We start from the raw sequence: 21,793 nt of genomic DNA, 5'->3' as shown, positions 1-21,793 counted from the left end.
AGTGGAAGATAAAAGCACAAACATGGGCGCTAACACTTGCTGCAACACGACCAGTCACTTGTGTAGTGCGGTGAAGTTTGCCGCCTGCTATCCGAACGGGCACCGTTTGGCGCTGGGGAGTTCGATACATCCGTTTCATAGCCAACTGCGTTCAATATATAAAGTAGAAATTGCATATTTGTCAAAAATATTTACTAAGAGTTCGATATAGCCAATAATTTGTAAAATCTGCGTTCGTTATATTGAGGTTTTACAAGTTCTATGCCAAACAAACATACACACAATGCAATTGCGCTGATACAGCGGGATGGGCAGGAATTGAGCACCATGCCGTTGCAACACGCTGGACCAGGTTCTAAGGCTTTTATCATTCTTGTGATGCTGTGGCCAATGTTCTGAAAGTCTGTTGAACTCTCATGTGATGAAGGGCTCCATTACACAAACCATGTCGAGAGCCTTGTAACACAACGGCAAAATTAAGCTGCACATTAACAAATTAAGTGACATCTTCAATACCAAAGACATTTCACAGTGCAGAAAATAAACAAAAGACACCGACGGCATGGCGTAGAGGCAAGAGAACGGGCTGCTTGTCTGAGAAGTACTCTGTCCAAATTGAGCAATGGAAATCTTCCTTTTCCTTTTTGCTTTTTTACTGTCATTTCCTCATTGTTAGAATGCCACCTGAGCTTCCTCTGCTTTTTGTTTTGTTACTTTTTCTCTTATAAACATCATACCTTCATACCTGCTTTTTTCTTTTTAGGTACACCCGCACCCACATTGAGAGTTGGTTTTCTTTATGAGTTCCTTTGCACCTATGGTTTGCTACCCAGATGCACACTAGTCTGATAATTGGCCATGACACTTGGACACCTGGCTCTGGCTTTTAAATTAGATTTTTGCTCAGGCTGACTGTTTATAATATTCTGATTGGCATTGTTTGCTTCGGTGGATCAGTGTGTGAGCTTATCACTCTGCAGTTTGGCTAAAATTGGTGGTGCTGCTAAAAGTACATTGGCATCAGCTTTGATGTAGTCAGTATGTTAACAAGCAACATTTTGAAGTATCCAGCTGAAGGCAAAGCCTCACCTTTCATGATTGATGCCTCAAGAAATGTATCAACAACAAAACCAGACAGAGGCATTGGCTTTCACATATGAGAGGTAATTCTACTATCAGAATGTGGTGGGGTCTAGAGGGAGGTTGTCAGGCACACAACGAACAGACATGACTGATCAGGATGTACTATCATGCTCAATATGAGCTGCAACACATGAGCTGTGGCAGGCGCTCAATTCACAATGCAGTGCGAGCCCAGTGGCGCTGAAAATTGGCACATTTAACCGTAAATGCTAGGAACTAAGTATAATGAGTAGTTGTGCAAGATGGGTGCTCTGTATGAAGATGCATTTAATGACTATAAAGTGAAAACCTCAGTTGGCTCACTTCGGACGCATTGCAAGTCATGTTGAGCATGATTACCTCTTCAGAGTCCTTCGTCACTTGTGGTGGCTAGTAATGGCTGCTGTTTTTTCAGTATCAGTATCAGAACTAGCAATTTTTATGAGTCATTTCTGACATGCTTGCTCGTATTTTGAACGTAATATTTTACACTGAGCGTTTTCACTAGCTTCACTAGCTTGCGTGAGCTTTGCACATCATGAAAAATTTCGGCAAAGTAGGCCTTTAAATGAAAATAGGAATTATGTTATGGTGAAACATGCGAAACTTGGGTGGTATTGGGCTGCTGGAAGCAAGAAGCTGATTTAGACAAAACATGCAACTTGGAAGACTGTTAAAAACGCCCCTATTGCTACATAATTGTCGAAAAAGCAGCTGTGTGGGAGCACAGTGACCTACTAACTTCCAGTGGTACTTACACTGAAGAACTGGTGCATCATTTAAAAATGTCTTAAGAGACAGATGTGCTTTATATTGTATGCAAGGCCTGACAAGGATATAATCATGTTACGTTCGTAGCGTTACGGCCTTAGTTGCTGCAATGCCACTAAACCCCAACTACTATTTCCGTGTTCTGCTGAAGTGTCGCATTTCTTTTAAGGCAAAAGCCTTTATAGGCTCATGACTTGCCAGCGGGGATGTTCACAAAAAAGTGTCACACTATAGCTGTCAATCAAACATGGTTGAGGTGTCCACCGAGACTTCCAGATCTGAGAGCATCCTTTCCTCAAAAACATTTCCTTTCCTCAAAACGCATGCTTCAGCATTCCTCCACGTAACCAGACAAGTGTCCTCACAGTTAAACAGTAGATAGTTAATTAGTAATTGGTTAATTAGTACATTAGTAATTGTTAATTAGGAATACTAGTGGTTTCTGTAGTATGTCGTAACTGGGAACTCAGTATATGATAATGCATTGCGCATGTGCAAGGCGCCAGCAGACTATGCACCGGCACTTCAGCCTACTGCGCATGCATATGACGTCGTCGTTGAGTGGAGCCACCATCATTCGAGAGGAGCGCTCCCCAGGCAATCTTGCCAGACGCCTCCTGAACGCCGATCTGGAAGGATGCCGCCTAAACGCTCTCCTGTGCCTCCAGCAACCAAGTGTGCTCGCGCTAATGAACGTCAGCAAATGTGTCGTGAAGCAAACAAGTGTGTAGTCTTTAATCAACATCTTCACCACACCTGAGCAACACAAGCAGCTACACCGTGCTAAAGGCTTTCGCCTCACCTCGTTTTAGGTCAACAAAGTGCCCCCCTGAATTTTTTTTTTTGGGGGGGGGGGGGGGGGGGGGCGAAGGGGGGGGGGGGGGGGGTGCTAAGGTGCTGCTAAAGTTACTTCTCGGACTTGCTATGAAATGCCTATTGACAGTTATTGTGCACTGGTACCCAATTTGCAAAATGTTGTTGGGTTATAGTTAGGAGTTGGACATTCCAACTTTAACCAAAATGTCGCATCATTCCATTGTCTCATCATGCCCCCGGCTTCCTAGCTGCCTACTTAATTTAAGCTTTGACTGAGTGTAACTTGCATTCAACAGCCAGATATATATGCTTTGCATGCCAAGAATATTGATCTTTTGCAGTTAAAACCAAATTTGGAGTATTTTTATTGGACATTTCAGTTCTTGGCATGCAAAGCATAGATATATCGAAATGTCCAATAAAAGTACGCCAAATTCAGTTTTCAAAATTCGGTTTTAACCGTGAAAGGTCAATATTCTTGGCATGCAAAGCATATATATCTGGCTGTTGAATGCGAGTTACACTCAGTCAAAGCTTAAATTAAGTAGGCAGCTAGGAAACCGGCGGCGGGGTGCGATGATGGTGTTATTGGGTAAGCAGCGAAGTTGTGCGATTTTAGTTATTGCTCTGCTAGTTTACACGCCTCTGATGACCGGGAAATACCACCTCCTCGCTGCCTGCTAGCTAAGCACAGTTTGTTCACTCTCGTGACCTGCTTAGAGCAGTTAGTCGGTTAAAGTAGGTTAATCAACTGCATTCAGGACAGTGACAAGAAACCGTGCATGGATGTCGCGAAAAGGTATGTTCTAGCTACCGCAACAATTGGGCGATAGTTCCATCGCTGCCATCAACACGCAGACCACGTGGTGCCCCGCCCTTGCGCTGAATGCAGGGCGACAACCCAACACTAACATGTCAACCTAGTTCTCTGTAGTGAATTTGTGCTTGCATTTTTGTCTGCCGGCTATCTTATTTAACTTGAGTTACATTTTTGATGACGATAGCAATTTCTTCTATAAGCACAGCTCCAAATACTGCTATTTCTATACTAATTACTGGCTAGTAAATTGGTCATGATGACAAAAACACAGTGATTGAAGTCAATTGACTTTTGACCACAGAGGATTGTGGCATTAAATCACCGAAAAAAGTTGGTACTTCATTTGTCAAAAATAATATTCACAAACAACAAGCAAAATTCGGGTTCTGAACTCAAAACTGAAAAAAGTCCGCTGAATTTTCAAAAAATAAAAACCGAAAAGTCTAACCCCTAGTTATAATATATTGCTCCAGTCATTATGGCTAACTTGTTCTCAGTGAAGATTTCCGCACAGACAGTAATTTTGTTTAAAGTTGTATTGGCTTGAAGGTAAAGCATACCATGTATCTTTTCAGAGTATGAACAAATGTGTACTAAAATTTCCACATATTTAATAATTGATGAGGTTTTCCTTGGTCTTTGTTTCAGCATATGTAGGTTTTGTCTCTCTTGTTAGTTTTGTTCAAGAGTTCATTGCTTTGTCAAGGTATTTGTAAAGCAGCAGTTAATCGCAGCGCTCAATTTTTGACACAGTGAGAAGCTTCTTAAACTGCTAAATACCACAGGGCTTACACAAAGGTTTCACTCCCTGTGTAACATTACACTAGTTAATATAATATCAGCTTATTATATAACGTCAATTTATTTTTTTGGCTTTTATCACTGCACATCAGCGTCATTAATGAGGATATACTTGGGAAAGTAGATAATAATCTATCTTGCACTGCCTCAAGAACTGGGTTATGCAGCAGTTACACTTGTTTATTTGCCAGGTCTAACTTGCTCATGCTCGAAACACCAGAATTTCTGTACCTTAAATGCTTGCTAAACCAAAGCCTCACTTAAATAAATTTCGTAAGACCTAAAAAAAAACTCTGCTTGTGTGAAAGTCACTTTGCTTTGAACACTGAGACGTGGTTTTGACACGTTTACTGAGTCATGGGTCACTGGTGGGTCCTGTCAAGTATACAAGCTGTGCCACGCACTGTGACCACGAATGCTGGATCAGGCAATCAAGCTGGGGATAGCTAAGCAAATTTCAAAAAGCCCAATTGAAAAGCGCACATGCAAGGTCGCTATGGCCATCTGCTAGCAGCTTTAAAGAAGCTTGTTTCGCCAGTGGCCCCCCAGTAGGCCATGACACACAGGGATGAGGGCTCCAAAAATTGCTGCCGCAGTGAGCTTGTTATAATGATTTATCACTTGGCTTAAAAACACTTGGAGTAGATGACTTCCAAAAGTCTGTACAAAGATATTTTTTACATGAGTCTTATAAATTTGTTACAAGCAGACATTTTCACAACATTGCATCTCTGAAATTAAATGAGAACATTTTGTTGTGCTTTTAAGCAAAATAGCACTCCTGCATTATGCAGTGTGGTAGTCTGCCATGCTGCAAATGGATATTTTTGGCATAACTTCCTGAGAAACTCTCTCTTCCCTTCTTAATTTTCTCGATATAGTGTACTGGCTGGCATTTTTAGACAATTTCTGAAATTGACATTTTTTAAACGAATAAAACTAGAACAAGATTATGTCGGGAACAAAAACCTCTGGTAGTGTAATTACTAATGAACGTATCAGACATACAGCTTTGCCACTAAAAATATTAGCAGACTTGAAACAGGGAATAATACTGGAATTTGTTAAACTGAAATTGAGTTGTAGCCTTATCTTTTACCAACATGTGATGTTCAATTTGCGGATTTGAACGAAAAGTTTGATCACGTGAGGTTTTACCATAGCAGCTATTTCATAAGCAGGTACTTCATTACTTCAAGTCTGTTAAACATACATTGTGTTTTGAACAGCTGCAGTGGTTCTACTGTGCCAGATAATAAGGGAGTGATTTGTTTTCGGTTTCTCTCTCAGGTTCTTCCAGGTGAAAGGATACCTGTGGATGGCAAGGTTTACAGTGGATCATCAAACGTGAATGAAGCTCACATCACTGGTGAAGCACTTCCTGTCATCAAAAAGGTTGGCTCCACTGTGATGGCTGGCTCTATTAATGAAAATGGAGTTCTAACCATCACAGCAACTCATGTCGGCCAAGATACAACCTTGGCTCAAATTGTGCGCCTTGTTGAGGAGGCACAGTCCTCTAAGGTGGGTGCAAGTCTGATCGTTCAGTTCCCATTCGTGGCTTAGTATGTGTAATCACATTCTAGTTGCTGTTTTTGTATTGTACGGGCTGTTGTCAAGATTGTAATTTGCAGAGGTATATTTTTGCCTGTATAGAAGGGCTTTTTGAGGAGCCCTCAATATTTGTGCTATTGCATGGGTAATAATTGGTCAGAAGAAAGGGGCATGGGCAGGGAATGTAATGCGAAGGCAAGATAATTGATAGTCCTTAAGGCTAACGGAGTGATTCCAAGGGAAGACAAGCATAGCAAGGGGTGCCAGTGAGTGAAGTTACCATGGGTAGATGAGATTAGGAAGTTTTCTGGGATAAAGTGGCTGGAACTGGCACAGGACAAGGTTAATTGGAGATTAATGGGAGAGGCCTTCATTTCGCAATGGGCGTAGTTGGGCTGATGCTGATGTCGATTACTTCGCAAATATGTATGGAAGCTTGTAGAAGTTATCATAGTTATCATGCATGTAATCAGTATTAGTAGGTTCTTCAGCCTATATTCTGGCTTTAATAACCAAGATAAATTTCAGTCGTGCATTCAAGCGGGAGTTCCAGAGCAAAACACTGCCAGTTTTAAAACAGCACTGAAAAATACATGAACTATGACATTCTTACCAGCTGTCTGCTGTCTTAGTTTTGATTAGTATTGAGGGCGCATATTATAACATGTTTGCAGACATTTTTAGTTTTAGTTTTTTAGGCATGGGCTTCTTAATGTCACCACTTGCTGCTGTACAGGGGTCACCATTGCAAACTGATGGTTTGTGTTGTTTTTAATTGCGTACTTCGTTAAGTGCCATTTTTCCCTTCTTCAGGCCCCTATTCAGCAGCTGGCTGACAAAATTGCAGGCTACTTTGTTCCTGCTGTGGTGGCACTATCAATTCTGACTCTGGCTGTGTGGCTTGTTTTGGGATTTATCAGAACCGACCTAGTCTACAATTACTATGGCAAGGTGGGTCTTTCTTCTTTGTATGCAATGCAGTAGGTGCTTGGAATGCAGTAGAATCTTTTGGGAGGGTGTGACTTGTCACCTCTGATTCCTGGCTCTGGTAGGCATACTTGGGTTGCAGTAAAAGTTATATGGCTTCAGTGCATGCTAAAGATATCCCAAGGGTGACAACACTAGTTTGGAGCCTTTGACTAAAATAAAATGCCCTGTACTCCTGGTGTTCCTTGTGTAACTAATATTATGCGACATTCAGATTCCAAGCTTCTGGTCCCAAGTGATGGCCTAGAAGTGGTCAGGTGAAGCTTGCTATTGGCTTCGTGTGCACAAATAGACCTTCATGAGAGAGCAGTGTCATTGCTCATGGCATGTTCTGCTCTTTGGTAATTATTTTAAAAACCTGTGCAAGGAGTTTAATTTGATCATCCCCAGACTGTGGCACTATCTTAATTTTTCATAGCTAAGGAAAGCATGTATCTTCTGGTGCATGCTGTTGTAGTAATTTCAGGTTTTTCTTCATCATCACTATTTCGCCATTTCACCTTCATCAGTCGTGTAATTGGACTTTTACATTGGGCAAGTTGGTGCACTTTGTTGAGCTGTTTGGTTCTTGTAAATTAAATTTCAGTGCACATCATTTTAAAAAGCGTAGGCATTTTGTTTCACATTCTTTCCAGTGGATACCTGCATGTGTAACAATTGAGTTTAATTTATGCTAAATGCACTGCCTAGCATAAAACTAAGGCTTTGTTAATTTCACAGGAATGATAGCCGTGTGCTTTTCTAGTGGCCCTAGTTTCATAGCTTTGATGCAGCGCCAGCTGCTCATTCATGGTGCAAGCTTCACTCCCAACATCGTTTATGTAGTGTATGCTCACATACTGTAATAGGATAAGTGATATTCTGTGCAATATTACTTCATAAAATTTGCTTTGCCAGCTGCGTACATTACTTGCAACTAATGTAGTTTTATTACTTGTCAGTACACCTGTAAAAGAGGGAGGCACATATGTAAGTGCTGAGGCATATTGTGCTAAAAATTACTAGGTTGTGCACCTAGCATGAAAAGTGTGATGTGCGACTAAGAAAAAAAATTCAATTTTCTCAAACCTTAAAATGTGCCTTAACTTAAAAATCATGACTACCATGAACTGTTCCTATGCATAAGAAAAGGGTGCATGTGTTGATTTAACTTTCAGGTGCTGTGTACACAATTGTGTGCATTGCAAATTTGCAGCTTTTGCTGTGTATGTGCAATGGACTTCCTTTAAGATAAGCTCTTTGAAGTGCAATTTTGTGATGAACTGAAACAGTTTAGGGACCATTGTTTAGTTTCTCAAAGACACAATGCAAAAGAATGGTGGTATTAAACTTATGTACAGTGGTAGCGCGAATTCTTGCTATGCGACAAAAACAGTTGAATGTGTTTATTCATGTGCATGTCTATCTGGAAATGGCAGGTGCCCATTCTTTGTTTTACAACCTCTGTAGTTTTTGTAGAAGAGTGAAGTTTATCAGTTATCTTTAGCAAGCATTGGGCAAACATCCTTCAATGTTGAAAAGGAACTATGGTCACAGAAAAGGCTGGAACGTAAGACAGCGCAATGGTTAGTTCAAGCATCATGTTGGATTTCTGAAAGTACACTCAGGTCCCTATATTTTGAACTCAAAGGGGACCAAAAATTTGTTCAAATTATGTAGAGTTGATATGAAGGGGGAGAAGAGTTTTAAAATGAAAATGAAGTCATAATTATGAAATCTTCAGAAAACATGTACATTTATACGTTGATGCCATTTAATTTAATGAAAAACAAGTCCTTGTTGACAGCTTTTAAGAAATTTTGCTCCCGGGAACTTGTTAAAATCTGTGCCATTGGATTGTCATGACATCAGAGAATGCAGTAAGGGTATAATTATCATCCTGTCTATTATAGAGCTTTAGTTACTGGAATTTAAAGTTTCCACTTCAGAAAGGGTAAAAAAACTCATCCCATGAAGTGGCAATTTCAAAGCCCTGTGGGGTGGTGGTGGTGGTGGCGGTAGCGGTGCGGATGTTCATACACAAGTGAGGTTAGTCTTACAGTGGTCTGTCAGCAATTGCTCCAGCTGAGGCCAGTGTTTTCTGAAAATTTAAATAATGAAGTACTCCTGTGTAACCTGAGCAGAATGAACGTTTCGTTGGAGGATCATGTACCCTGAGGGCTCACAAACTAAGTGGAGATCAGTGGCAAACCCTGTTAACTCAAGTTCTGTGGATGATAATTTTACTCCTATTGTATTTCTTGATATGAAGGCATACTAAAGGCGTTGATTTTAGCAAGTTTCCTGTAGCAAAATTTCTTAAAAGCTCTCTACAAGAAACTTACACAACTTATTACATGAATGCATAAGGACTTGTTTCACATGAAATTAAATGACATATTTGGAATTAGCTCACAACAATACATGTTACCTGACGTCTTCATAATTGTGACTTCATTAAAAAAAGAGTCTCCTCCACCAAAGCATTTTTAATGCACACAATGTTGATGACACCAGAGTGCCAGCTCATATAAACCGGTGGTTTGAATTAATGGGATTCTACTGTATTACCCCTCCAGACTGCTGAATAAACATTTCCTTTTGAACTCCTCCTCATTTATGTTTGTTCTATTCCTGGTTTACTGGTTTACTAATAATGCCTATATACCTAGACATATTCTTATATAGTGCTTTGGGTGTTTCTCTTAGGCTGAACTTTAGTTAAATCTAGCAGATCTGGAAGATTCCATCATGCTTGTCTTAAAGAGAATCTGCTATGTTATTTGGTTACCTTGAGGTATAGGTGAATAATGAACCAAAACCTAAAAATACTGTTGCATTTCTAGTTTCAGCTTAGCATACTTTGAATGGAGAATGTATTGTCATTAAAATGGTTCAAGGTCACCTGCCATCTCTTGTGGCCACAACATTCTAACTTGCTGTGTAGTTAGTCTGGAACTATTTTTTTGCAGGCACAGAACATGTCGGAAAGTGAAGTGGTCATCCAGTTTGCATTCCAGTGTGCCCTGACAGTGTTATCAATCGCCTGCCCATGTGCATTAGGCCTTGCCACACCGACTGCAGTTATGGTGGGAACTGGTGTTGGCGCTACAAATGGCATTCTTATCAAAGGGGCTGAGCCACTGGAAACCACTTGCAAGGTGTGACTATTGAGCTTTTACCATTATAGTATCTGTTTTTGGTATGATGTTTTTGGCAGGTTCAGTAATTAAATCTTACTGTTGATGGAAACATGGTCTACCTATGCCAAAACTGTTTTCTGCCTGTCACTGTCAGTAGGAGTAGTGGTATGTGAGAATTTAAAGTCTTATAGCTGTGAATTATTGCATGGGTACTGTATGCTACCTGGTGACTGAATTGTCAGTCAGGTTACAAAATACAATAATTGAAGTTTGTTACCGGCCCCCTGGGGGTTCTGTGACTTTTTTCTTGGACCATATGGAAAACAATTTGCTTTGCTGCTGACACTCGCTGCAATTTCATTTTTGGTGGAGATGTAAATATCAACATGCTGAAGAGTGATTCAGCTGATTTTATTCAGTGTGTATGGCCTAATGAATGTAAATAAGTTACCCACAAGAGTTACAGAGCACTCAGCATCTTTAGTTTGTCTTTTTAACAAACACAACCTGTGAGAATGTTATGGCAGGAGTAATCGCGTATGATCTGAGCAATCTCTTGCCCATAATCCTTTGCTGTAAATGACATGTCAAAAATTAGGTGCTGCAAATACATTTATCAATGCAAAAAAAAATCGCAGAACACAACTTATCAGTCTTTCATAGCAAAAGTGCCCTCGTGTCCTAGGAAAGTGTGTATAAAAATACTTATGTAAGTTGTGCATATAACGAGTTTGTTTTAATCCCTAAAGGAAGTATAGGAAGCTCCTTTTCCATTCCAATACGTAAAGCAGAATAAAAAATATGTAAACCGTAGGTTAACTCTCTGCCTGTCAACAGGATAGAAAAAAAGAATAAATTATATAAGCAGTTTATTACTAACAACATGCTGAAAATTTTTGCAAATTTAAAAAGTATTGTAATTGTATGAGAAGTGATTATTTTGCAAACGTGTTTAGCTCAGCTGTTGGGCATTCAGATGTTCTGTGTAGTAGGCTGAATTCAATCTTGAAACATGTTAGCCACGAAAAAATTCAGTAACCTAAAAATAGACAGCACTGAGCTAATAGTAAAAAACTTTTTGATGCTTTTAATAAGCGTTTCATCATTATTGCTGATAAAGCATATGTTGCTAATGGTTTTATGAGTTCTGCGTAAACAAAAGCAATATTTTTCTGGAACCTGTACATGAGAATGAAGTAGGGGCATTTTAAAGAGTCTTGGCAATAGCACCACTAAGGATATTAACCCTTGTAAGACAGCGAGCCACACGTCTCACTTGCTTCAAGTGCCAGGAACCAGATAATGGAGCATCAATGTACATATTTTTGCATGCTGAATACTACCGAACTGTGCAACAAATCATTCAGCAAGTTTTTATCTTTTGTAAATAGGCTTCCTTGGTGTTCTATGTACAAGTGCTGGTGTACAGTTTGATGTGGCCCATTGTGATAAGGAAAAAAATTCAACTATTGTTGAGCTTTTGAGCCTTTTTCATCAGTTGACTGCTTTATAATAGTTTTTGAACAAGTTTACAATTCTAATTTAAGTTTTCTTATGCATCAGAAAGACTGAGGTGCGGATACATACCACATTTGAGGTTTTTTATGAACTCATTGGTACAAATGTGTAGCCTTTTTTTCTACAAGACCAGAGGTTGGAACAGCTTGAAAGTGATGTCACAAAATTTCTAGTCATTTTGGGTACAATTTTACCGTTTGTATGCATGTGAGGCGCACATACAGCTTGCACCTGATAAAGGGTTAACGGCATGCATATGAAGCCAATTTGAGGGAACAAATCTGTAGAGGTAATCTTTGCAAGTAATTGAGTCAAATTTACAAGCTCTCTGTAGGCCCAATAATTAACAAATAATTTTCAAAAACTGCTGCTTGCAACCAATTAGGGTTGCAAGCGCGGTGAGGCAACTGCTCACTGCTCGTTCTTAGCCACCCCTACCCCACTGACATAGAGTTGGGAATGTGGGCGAGTCTTCTCATTGGGTGTGCCCAAGTGTGGGTGGAATGGGCCATGGTGGGGTGCATTCTCAACCTGCATGAGTGTATGAGTTGAGAGAGGAAAGTAGGAACATGATTTTTAATTGCTAACACCTTCGATGTTAATGAAGCTAGCTTAACAATATTTGTGTGGCACTGTGACAAATTATGGAATACTGATCACTCATGTGCTTTTCCTAACCTCAGTAAATATCATTTCATGGTCCCTTTAAGTATGTGTCTGATTTTTTTGCACCGTGTGCTGCTCACATTTTTAACCTCTCTTAAGCCAGGCAATTTTTCCTTGCAAAATGTAGGTTGCTTGCGCTACCATACTTGATAAGAAAATGAAAATTAAATGAATAGTAATCGCTCGTACCCATGCTCTCCATGACACAAGAAGTTTTCAAAAAGGTCGTTTTGAGTAGATTTATAGAATTAAAACAAAAGCATAAACTGTTAACTGAATCACAGTTTGGCTTCCATGAAGGATTTGGAACAGGATTTGCTGTGCTGGCACGAAAGGAACTTATTCTAGGTGCAGTAGAACAGGGAAGCCTAGTACTGGGAGCATTTGTAGATTTGTAGGTGTTCAGGCATGTGATTCACAAGCTCTTGATTCAGAAACTTGAGTGTCATGGCTTTCAAGAAAGCACTGCTTCTCCTATCAGGTCGTACTTACAGCATTGCAGTCAGGTAGTCTCAATAGATTCCTCCTTTTCTGATCTGCTAATGCCATGTGGCGTGCCCCACAGCAGCATTTAGGGCTTTTTTCTTTTTAATATGTATCTAAATGACATTTATATACAAACTCCAACACTGAATATATTGTTTGAATGAGACAAAATTCAGTGCTAAATCTGCTCTAACTATACTAGGCCACCGCAGTGGGGGCTCAGTGGTTAGAGCATCGTCTTCGCATTCAGGGGGTGCTTAGTTCGTTCTCCAGTGCCACCGGGTACCTACTGATCTTCTAATGAGTACAAGGTCCCCACCCCCCAGCCTGGTGCTTGGCTCTTCTGGGGAGAAATGCATGGGAAAATGGTCTTCCCCCCCCCCCCCCCCCCCCCCCCCCCCCCCATCATTGACAGATCATCTAATCTATCCTCAACTGGTTGAAATCCTCCTTGTGCCCACTGTGGCCCTTTCTTTTTTTTTTTCACTGAATGCCTGTTCAAGCCCACAGTGGCGGAATTTGATAGTGCAAGCTCCTTTCCCAGACCATGCACCGTGGAAAGCCAAGCACTAGGCCGAGCCATAGCTTGTACTGATTTGAGGAAACTAGTGGGTAACCTATGGCAGCGGGAGGTACACATACAAGCAGTGACTTTCCACTGAAATTTTATTGCTTTAGGGAACTATTGTATGCGCAACAAATAGCATGAAAATATGCACAAAAAGGAACATGTCTGTAAATGTACACATGTGTAATATAATTTTGATATTCCTAAGGTCAAATAATTGCAGCAGACTCGAGGCAATTCTGACTCTGACAATTCGCGCTTTTGGTTAATTCAAACAAATTTTAAAATTTCCCTTAGCCAGCTATATTTTCAGGGCATTTTAAATTTGTTTAATTCATACCATGGTTTCACTTAATTCAAATTTTCATTCTTGCTCTAATGCTCCCGGCGCACGAAAGAGGTACGACTGAGGCTGGATATGTCAGGTTAGCAGCACCGCTCCAGGTGAATGTTCGCCAGTCGTAGTTTGACTCTGCAAGCAAACTTCCAAATACCCCTCCTCAAGCCTGAATTGAATTGTATGGCACATTGTTGCCCATGCAAGCTTTGGAGCACAAAGCATGAATACAATCAGAGGGGCCGCATTGCTGCGTAGTTGCATTTTCACAGCTTCGCTATTAGCCTGCGGCAGTAGTGGCTATCGGCTGTGCATCAATCAGCCAAGCCCGGCTGCATGCTGTTTCAGACATTGAATGGGGTGTTGCTGATTTCTCTCTTTTTTGGAACGCATCTTGTTCTTGTTAAATGTGCGTATTCTTCGGTGGTTCTGTGCGCCAAAATTGTGAGTTCATTACGAGCTGTTTGGAGTTTGTGCAGTGAAGTATAGTCAGATTGGTGCCGCCACTTGTGAGAAGGCACCACTGTTACTGCATCACACTCTGAAAGATTCTGTGGCAGCCCCTATCATTTGGAGCAGTTCTGTTTCGACACTTCCGACTGCACGCACGCAATAAAAATGTTGACGGAAGTGTGAAAAATTGTTGTTGCTGCTTAGCTTTGTCATAAGCATGCGACAATTATCCATTTTTTAATCTATTAATTTTATTATGATGCAGGATGATTTTTGGCAGTGTTTTGAGGGGCCATTTTATAATTCGACTTTCACATAATTGTAATGTTTTTTCCTGTCCCTGGAAGTCCCAGTTAATATGGTCTTACTCTATCGGGAAACTGGTGCATTATTGATAACTTTTTTCTAACTTGTGCCTTTCAGCCATATTTTATATTGTGCTAATGCCTGTAGCTATGTTTGCCTACTCAAAAGGTTCCAAAGTACTATTTTGTATGCATAATCACATTTGGTCTTGGATCATATTAATGTACACTTCTGTTAATTCAAACTTCTGATAATTAAAGCAAAAATGTCTGGTTTCTTGAAGTTTGAATGAATGAGAGTCTACTGGCTTAGGAGGCTGCTAAGAAAGCGACTTCTTTAGCATGGAGAGTGATAGAAGACTGATGCAGCCTTTTTTCTTTTTTGTGATGTAGGTCTAAAAAATATCTCTGCTGATCTGACTGTTATCTTTGAATATTGCATTTTGTTGAGCAAAGACACACATGCCCATAGGAGGAAGTTGCCCTTCCTTGACATATGTTGTTTTAGACACATTGACACAGCAACCAGTGTGGCCAATATACACCACTCCACAAGCTAGAGCAAGCAGTGAACAGTCATTTTTTCTCATGAAGTGAAAGGTGCCGCATGCTTCATAATACATTCATGATTCACTTATTGCACGGAACGCTCTTGCTGACCACGTATTCGATATTTAGGGCCGGAAAATGTAGTTGACGTCACCCCATGCTGCAGCTTTTTTTTTCAGCCTGAGCACCTACCACAGTGGCTCAGCCGTTAGGACACTCGGCTGCCAAGCTCAATCATGGTTGTAGCACCTGCGTTGCCAGGGAAGTGAAATGCAAGACACCAACGTACTTTGTGATGTCAAAACCCCAAGTGGTAGATTATACCTTATGTAACAGCGCGAGTAAATATAAGGAAGGGACGACGACAGAGACAGAGCGAAAAGAGTACTGTTTCACTCTCTCTTTTCACTCTGCCTCTCTCATCGTCCCTTCCTTACATTTACTTGCGCTGTTACTTAAGGTACAAAGAACCAACGTACTAGCCCAGCAAGCAACCATTCTGGTAGAATTTAGTTCGCAGTCTTTCACTCCGGCGTCCCTCTTAGCCCATGTGCCACTTTGTGACATTAAACGCCATGTACCTTTCAGCCTAGGCAAAAGACAGTGAATGTACAGCAGCACTGCATGCCTTTTCTGCTTTTCTCACTCTGACGCTCTGGTTTGGCTGGTGCCTTAAGTGCACCTTAGCGCTTTTTCAGTCTTTAGTAATCACATACTTAGGTAAACAGCCATTTGCTGACAGCCGAGCAACTTCTTCAGATATGCCAGCAGCCATGATTTTTTTTACAAGATCTGCATGATACCCTAAGCCTTTGTTTTCGACTTTCAAGTCAGCTGAATGAAATCTTCATAGACTGTGCTTGCATACCTTATGAGCCTGGCCTCATGAATCTTGAGTGTTGTCTGATAAGCATGCATGGTTCCTATGAGTTAGTATGTGTTGCTACCAAATTCAGTGACATTAGATGCATGCTTTCACTCTTAGAGGGCCAACTATGGACTGCTGTTCTCAGGAAAATGTTGCCTACAGCTTTATGGTTGTAGAATTTCATCTGCAAACACCATCACAGATAAACTGTATGTATGTTTAAGGTGCATAGGCAGGTTAAACTGATTTCACAGCACTTATGTTCTGTAACTACTTCTCAAGTAATAGGACTTAAGGCAAAAAGCTGTTATCTTACTATGTTATCACAGGGCAACTTATTCAAACTGGTGACTAACTACTGTTCAGCATTGCCGAAGAGCAAAATTATGGCTTTTATGAGATTTGGGCTTGCTTTGGTCTGTTTAACGGCACTTTTTTGTAATGTCTGGTTACAATCTAATGTTGGAGTGTTTTTTACAGGTGAAGTGCTTTGCATTTGACAAGACTGGTACAATTACAAAGGGGACACCTGTCTTGGTCTATGCTGGCGTGATTACACACGCTAAAGGCATGACACTAAATGCGCTGATGGCCATTTTAGGAACTGCTGAAGCAAGTAGTGAACACCCAATTGCTAGAGCCATTGTGGACTATGCCAAGCAGGTGAGAGAATGTGTTTAGTAGCACTAATTGGTTTCACCTTTACCAGCAACACTTACTGTTGGGCGAGTTGGCTTATTTTCATGTTTGATAGACAGTGCAAAAATGAACAAAACACAAGAACAAGGAGGGTCTTCTTTGTTCTTATGTTTCATTCTAGTGCTGTGTTCATCAAATATCCTTTACCAGGCATAAATGTAATACGGTAACAGCCTGCAGGGTTCAAGTATCACACATGCCACTTGATGACAACGTGAATAGGAGAGTGCTTGTAAGTGTAGTACAGGGGAAAATGTTGAAGTGAATAAAGTGATTAGCCCATCATTTTTTTTTTCAGATTTTATGAGGATAAAAAGTTTTTTAATAGCACAGAAGAAACCTGACACCAAGTATTAGTAGCAGAATTAGCTATAAGTTATCTTGTTACAATAAAATATTACAGAGCCTTAATTCTCTTGTGCCAAGGGTGGCAACATAAAATTTTGTTCCACTTGTTCTGCAACTTGGCCAAAAGGATGGCCCCAAAACATTGGACAGTTACCTTGCAAAGGCATGCATCAAAATCATGCTGTGGTTTGTAATGTACGCAATCTGTCTAACAGCTTAACTCAGTAAAGGCAAAAATGTTTGGTTCCAATGTATGAGATTTCGTTACCATGCTGTTTATCACATGCAGGCGAGAAAGGTTGCTGAGCAGTGAACGAGTTACCATCAGCTGGAGGACGCAAAAATTTGTGCTATGTTCCAGCAGTTTAATATTGAACTTGCACGTAGAAAAATCAAACCAAAAGAAAGCACCCCTTACTGTCCAGAAGAGGATTTTATTTCATTAATATTTTAGAAGCAGAGTCAGTTACTTCAGAATTCAGAGCGAAATTTTCATTTTTGAAGCAGAAAGCTTCACTATGCTAGGTAAAGCAGTCGTTGCATAGGCCGGAGAATGACCTTGAACGACCTTCAGCCCAACCATGTTAGCCGTGTATGATCACATGTGGTCCAGTCATGGTGTCGAACCCTTGACCCATGACCTTTAGTTGGCCTCTGACCTTTGCCATTGGGTGACCTTTGGGTTCACCTTTGACCTTAAAGGGACACTGAGGAGAAATTGAAGTTGGTTTGTATCGATAGAATACCAGCTCCTGATCACAAAAACGCCACTCTTTCTGAAAACAAAGCTCTTGTCAGGTAAAAAATAGCAAGAACCAAAATACAGGTATCGCTGCCACAGGCCAATCTCACAAGTACAAGCGTGGTGATGTCATAGGACGAGACGCCACCTTGAAGGAATTTTCCTTACTCCATGGACGCCATGGATCTCTGAGGCTGACAAAGGAAGGTTGCGTGCTTCAATATTGAAGTAAGTTTTGTTTTGAAACTGATAGTGCACTTTTATCACACAAGGAAGACATACAAAAGACAAGCTGAATGTTGGAAGCAAAGAAAACCGATGCTTGGTGGCGCCACAAGCGGCCAGGAGAGTTTCGGTTTGTTATGGCGCTTCGCGTCTATGAGCTTTGCGTTCCCCGTGGTTTTGTTTTTGATGCGCCTCGATTTACAAGCGCCGAACTGCAGAGGAACTGCAAGTGCCGCTTTAAGTGCTAGTTAACCTTTGAAGGAGCCTGTTAAAGGGACTATGCAAAGAATTCAAAGTCGCTTGTAAATGTTTTCTGTGTTTACAAATGATGCTAATGAGCATTCACACCAAGTATAAGTCTTCGGAATGGAGCCGGCAATTTATTATAAATAAGAAAAAAACATGTTTTTTAAAATTCGCGGTCCGATTGGTGTGCTCGTAGTGACTGATTTTGGAACTAAAATCGTAGAAGAAAGACGTCACAATACCAATGACGTCGCCAGGCCACCACGCTCTGTCATTCGCTGGAGCCACGGCAGCCACGACGTCACGGGCACACTTCCGGTAGCCGTGAAAATCGTCTGCTCGTGCCGCCGCGCGACCCTCTCGTGCAAGCGCGGGCTAGGGCATTGCCCTCACGCATATGGTTTCAATTTTCCTCTGCCGCCTCCTTCTGTCGGGAGTTCCGGAGCCACTTACACGGCTCTTCGTGGGCACGCATAGGGCTCGATGCCCATCGCGGCTGTAAGAGCGAGCAGTCGCGCCTCGAGGTCCGGGTTTATTACTGCTAACTATAACAGACGACAAGCAAGAAACCCGACGCGCGCCGCAATCCAGGAAGGTGAAGAGAGACCGGAGATATGCCGCCACGCCGCCGACGCTGCTGCTGGGGTGTTAGGAGTGACAACCAGAAGTTGCAAAGCGAACGTCATCTGATGACGTACTCAAAGGCGGGGCCCAGTCCCATACCTTTTTTCTTTATTTTTGTCTGGTGCCCCTCGTGTACGAGTTGAGGGGGGAGAGGAGGAGCGTAATTTTTAATCGTCTATATCTTCATTGTTATTGATTCTAGCTTAAAAATTCTTGTGTTGGGGGGACGAGTGATGAAATGCCTATCTCTCGTCTGCTTTACGTAATCTCAATTAATTTATTGCATAGTCCCTTTAAGGCTGGTCAGATGATCGCCACGGTCGATGAAAAACTATGATGGCACGCTGGTCGGTGATCGTACAAGGCAGTTAGCAGTATAAAGAGCACTTGTGTCTTCGTACGCTTGCCCGGAGAAACGTTCCCGGCTGTGCCAGTCAACTTCGAACTACTTACCGGAAATCGTTTATTAGGGACGGGATACAAGATACAAGGCAGTTCAGAAAAAAAAAAAAAATTGTTGATGGCCTAGCTCTGTTAGGCCAGAATATGCGAAAGCGCAGACTTATTCATCGGGAGAGTGCATTCACTAGATGCGCCTTTATTCTCAATAGTTGCTTGAGGCGTCGTGGCGGAGTGGTAGCGTCTCCGCCTCAAACGCCAAAGGGCCTTGGTTCGAATCCGAGCCCCGGCACAGGTTTGTTTTATTTTATTCAGTGAGTGTGCGGGGGTTTTTTGTGGCTCCCATAGATGCCGCCACCGAATACGTTGGTTATCTGTTAAGCGCAGGCTCTGTTAAGACGCACTTATACTCCGGTGTAACGCGCGCGCTGCATGGCGACGTCACGTCGGCCAAAGCGAGACCCTCTGTACTCCAACTGCGCTTGACCGCACTGACTGCACTGACGGAGACTTGGAGCATGTCTCTATTTCGCGCCGAGTGCGCCAGCCGCCGCCAGCCCGGCCAGACCGATTCGGCTCCGTGTCGAGGTGTGTGTTTTGGCGTCAATCAATAGCTTCGGCAGTTGGCCGGAGCTGTTCTTTTCGAGCTCTCGGCTAATTTAATCCATTCACAGTACACATCTGAAGGTACATGCAAGTGGGTGAGAGAGCCCGATCCAGTGGACCCTGTACCTCCGGAAACGCGCCGAGCCCATTGAGGCGTCGTGCATCGGTTTTACTTTCAAGCCGCCAACTTTAAATGCGAGCGTCCTTGAGCACCCATCCGTTTTTTCTGGCAAAAAAAATAATAATAATAACCTGGCCCTTACAACCGTGAGAAACCTCCTCGACGCCGCCTGCTGCACCATGCAACAGCGCCTTTCAAGGAATCACAATCCATTGGCCCAATAGCCTCGGCTAGCCTCCGATGGCCGCGACGTGCCGACCGTGTCCTCGCCCCTCGCGACTCCCCGCACTGGGGTTAAGATATTTAATTAGCAATGGATGCTCACTGGGGAAGGGGGAAAACTACCCGCCGGCGCCTAGCCTAACCGTGCTCCCTCAAAAGCATCGCACGCTCTGTGGGGCTGACAGGGTCGCTGAAATGCAGGCCCGGAGTTTTTGTGAGAACTTCGTTGGCGGGTTCGGAAATGGGATCCATTGTAAGACGCTGGTGCATTTGACGTAAACGAAGCGAAAGTAGCGACCCCCGATAGATGCCTTCAACGTGCGGCGGCGGTAGCTTTCATTTCGGCTGCTGCTACACACCGCTAGCCGTCAGAAATCACGGAGTCTGCGTTTATGTCACGTTTCACGTCACTCCGTTCTGTGACGTCATAAGAGTTCCCTGAGTTTGAATCAGAGCGGCGGGAAAAACTTTTTCAACTTCGAATCCAAATTTCTTTGAAATAAATGCATCTTTCGCGCCCGGACAAGCGGCAACAAAGCCATAAAATGCCGAACTATCAGATTTTGCTAACAAAAAAAAAATTGATAGAGTTCTCCTTAGTGTCCCTTTAAGAACATCCAATGGGGTGATATGAAGCCATGTGATGACATTCGATTGGGGTGTAGTAAGACCATGTGATGCCATGTCACAGCCACGTGGTCGGGTGGGTATATACAGAAGGGCTGTCGTGAGCGTGTAGTGGAGCTGCCATGGACGAGCCTCAGACGCTTAGCAAGCGTCCTTGCTTTTTGCTGAAATCCAGGGTTAGCCAAGTTAAGCCGCTGCCAATTTTTTTGCCAAGTTACTGCTAATTCGATCATCTGACTTGCACATAAAAGGACAAATTCAGGCACAGTATTGGTGAAATTTCTGATAACGACCAAAGAAGGTTTCTTTTTTGCTCTAGCGGAAACAAACAAACTCTGCTGCTTTCTGTCGCTCATTAGGAAACTACCAAGAAGCCAGATACTTTGTTTTGGATGTGCTTGCACCTGCTCTGTACCTGATCTACTGTCCAGTGTCCAGTATGTCCAGTCTGGTAAAGTTGCAGATGTTTGACGTAGGGCATAATTAGCTGTGTCTGACTTCATTATATGTGGGTTGCACTACATCAGTGGCCATCTCAGGGGTCCTGCATGCAGCTTAAATTCAGAAGCCATAAGAAATCTGATCCACCCTAGAAGAGTTATGGTAACATGCCAGCCATTAAACACTGCTCAGTCTTGAGAAGATACACCAGAAAGAAAATTCATGAGACATGTGAGGCCTGTCCTCTTCTTGGCAAGAAAGGGGAAATACTGCCTTCCTCCTTCCTATTTTTTTTTTCTCTTTTCCGGTACATTTCACTGTTCTCAGAGGGACGCAGAGAGGCCACCAGGTGCCATGGCTCAGCTGACTGCAGACCCACACTTTTGTTATTTAACTTCATGAACTTTCCAATTTCCTATTCCTACCTACTAGCATTGTGCAAAAATGAGTTGTCCACTAGGTAGTGCTACATGCTATCCCTTGTGTATTTTTTTTTTACTGTTCTTGTGTTTCCTTGATATACCAGCCAGCCCAGTTCAACAACTTGTTATACAAATTGTACTGAAGAATGAAGAAAACAAAAGCATTTTATGTGTGCTATAAATGTGTGATATGCAACTTATCTGTGGTGTGAAAGAGTGTGGCCAAGCTATTACTGCACCATTATTTTTAAATTCTATAGAAATTTTTGTGATAACATTCTTTCCTAAGCCCATGAAGAACAGGTTCATTATGCTTCTCCACCTTCAG

At 42.0% G+C, this 21,793-nt stretch overlaps 1 protein-coding gene across 1 annotated transcript in view; it reads left to right on the top strand.

Moving 5' to 3' along the window:
* LOC144114999 (copper-transporting ATPase 2-like) overlaps positions 1-21,793 on the top strand; it is a 92,924-nt gene that overhangs the window by 37,812 nt on the left and 33,319 nt on the right. The window contains exons 11-14 of the mRNA XM_077649110.1: positions 5,621-5,854; positions 6,698-6,835; positions 9,823-10,011; positions 16,224-16,406. Coding sequence (XP_077505236.1) covers positions 5,621-5,854; positions 6,698-6,835; positions 9,823-10,011; positions 16,224-16,406 — 744 coding nt within the window. The remainder of the gene's footprint in view (positions 1-5,620; positions 5,855-6,697; positions 6,836-9,822; positions 10,012-16,223; positions 16,407-21,793) is intronic.

The sequence above is a fragment of the Amblyomma americanum genome, chromosome 1 (genome assembly GCF_052857255.1).
Source record: "Amblyomma americanum isolate KBUSLIRL-KWMA chromosome 1, ASM5285725v1, whole genome shotgun sequence".
NCBI lineage: Eukaryota > Metazoa > Arthropoda > Arachnida > Ixodida > Ixodidae > Amblyomma > Amblyomma americanum.
Note: the sequence above shows the minus strand (reverse complement) of the source record. Positions and strands in the feature narration are given on the sequence as shown.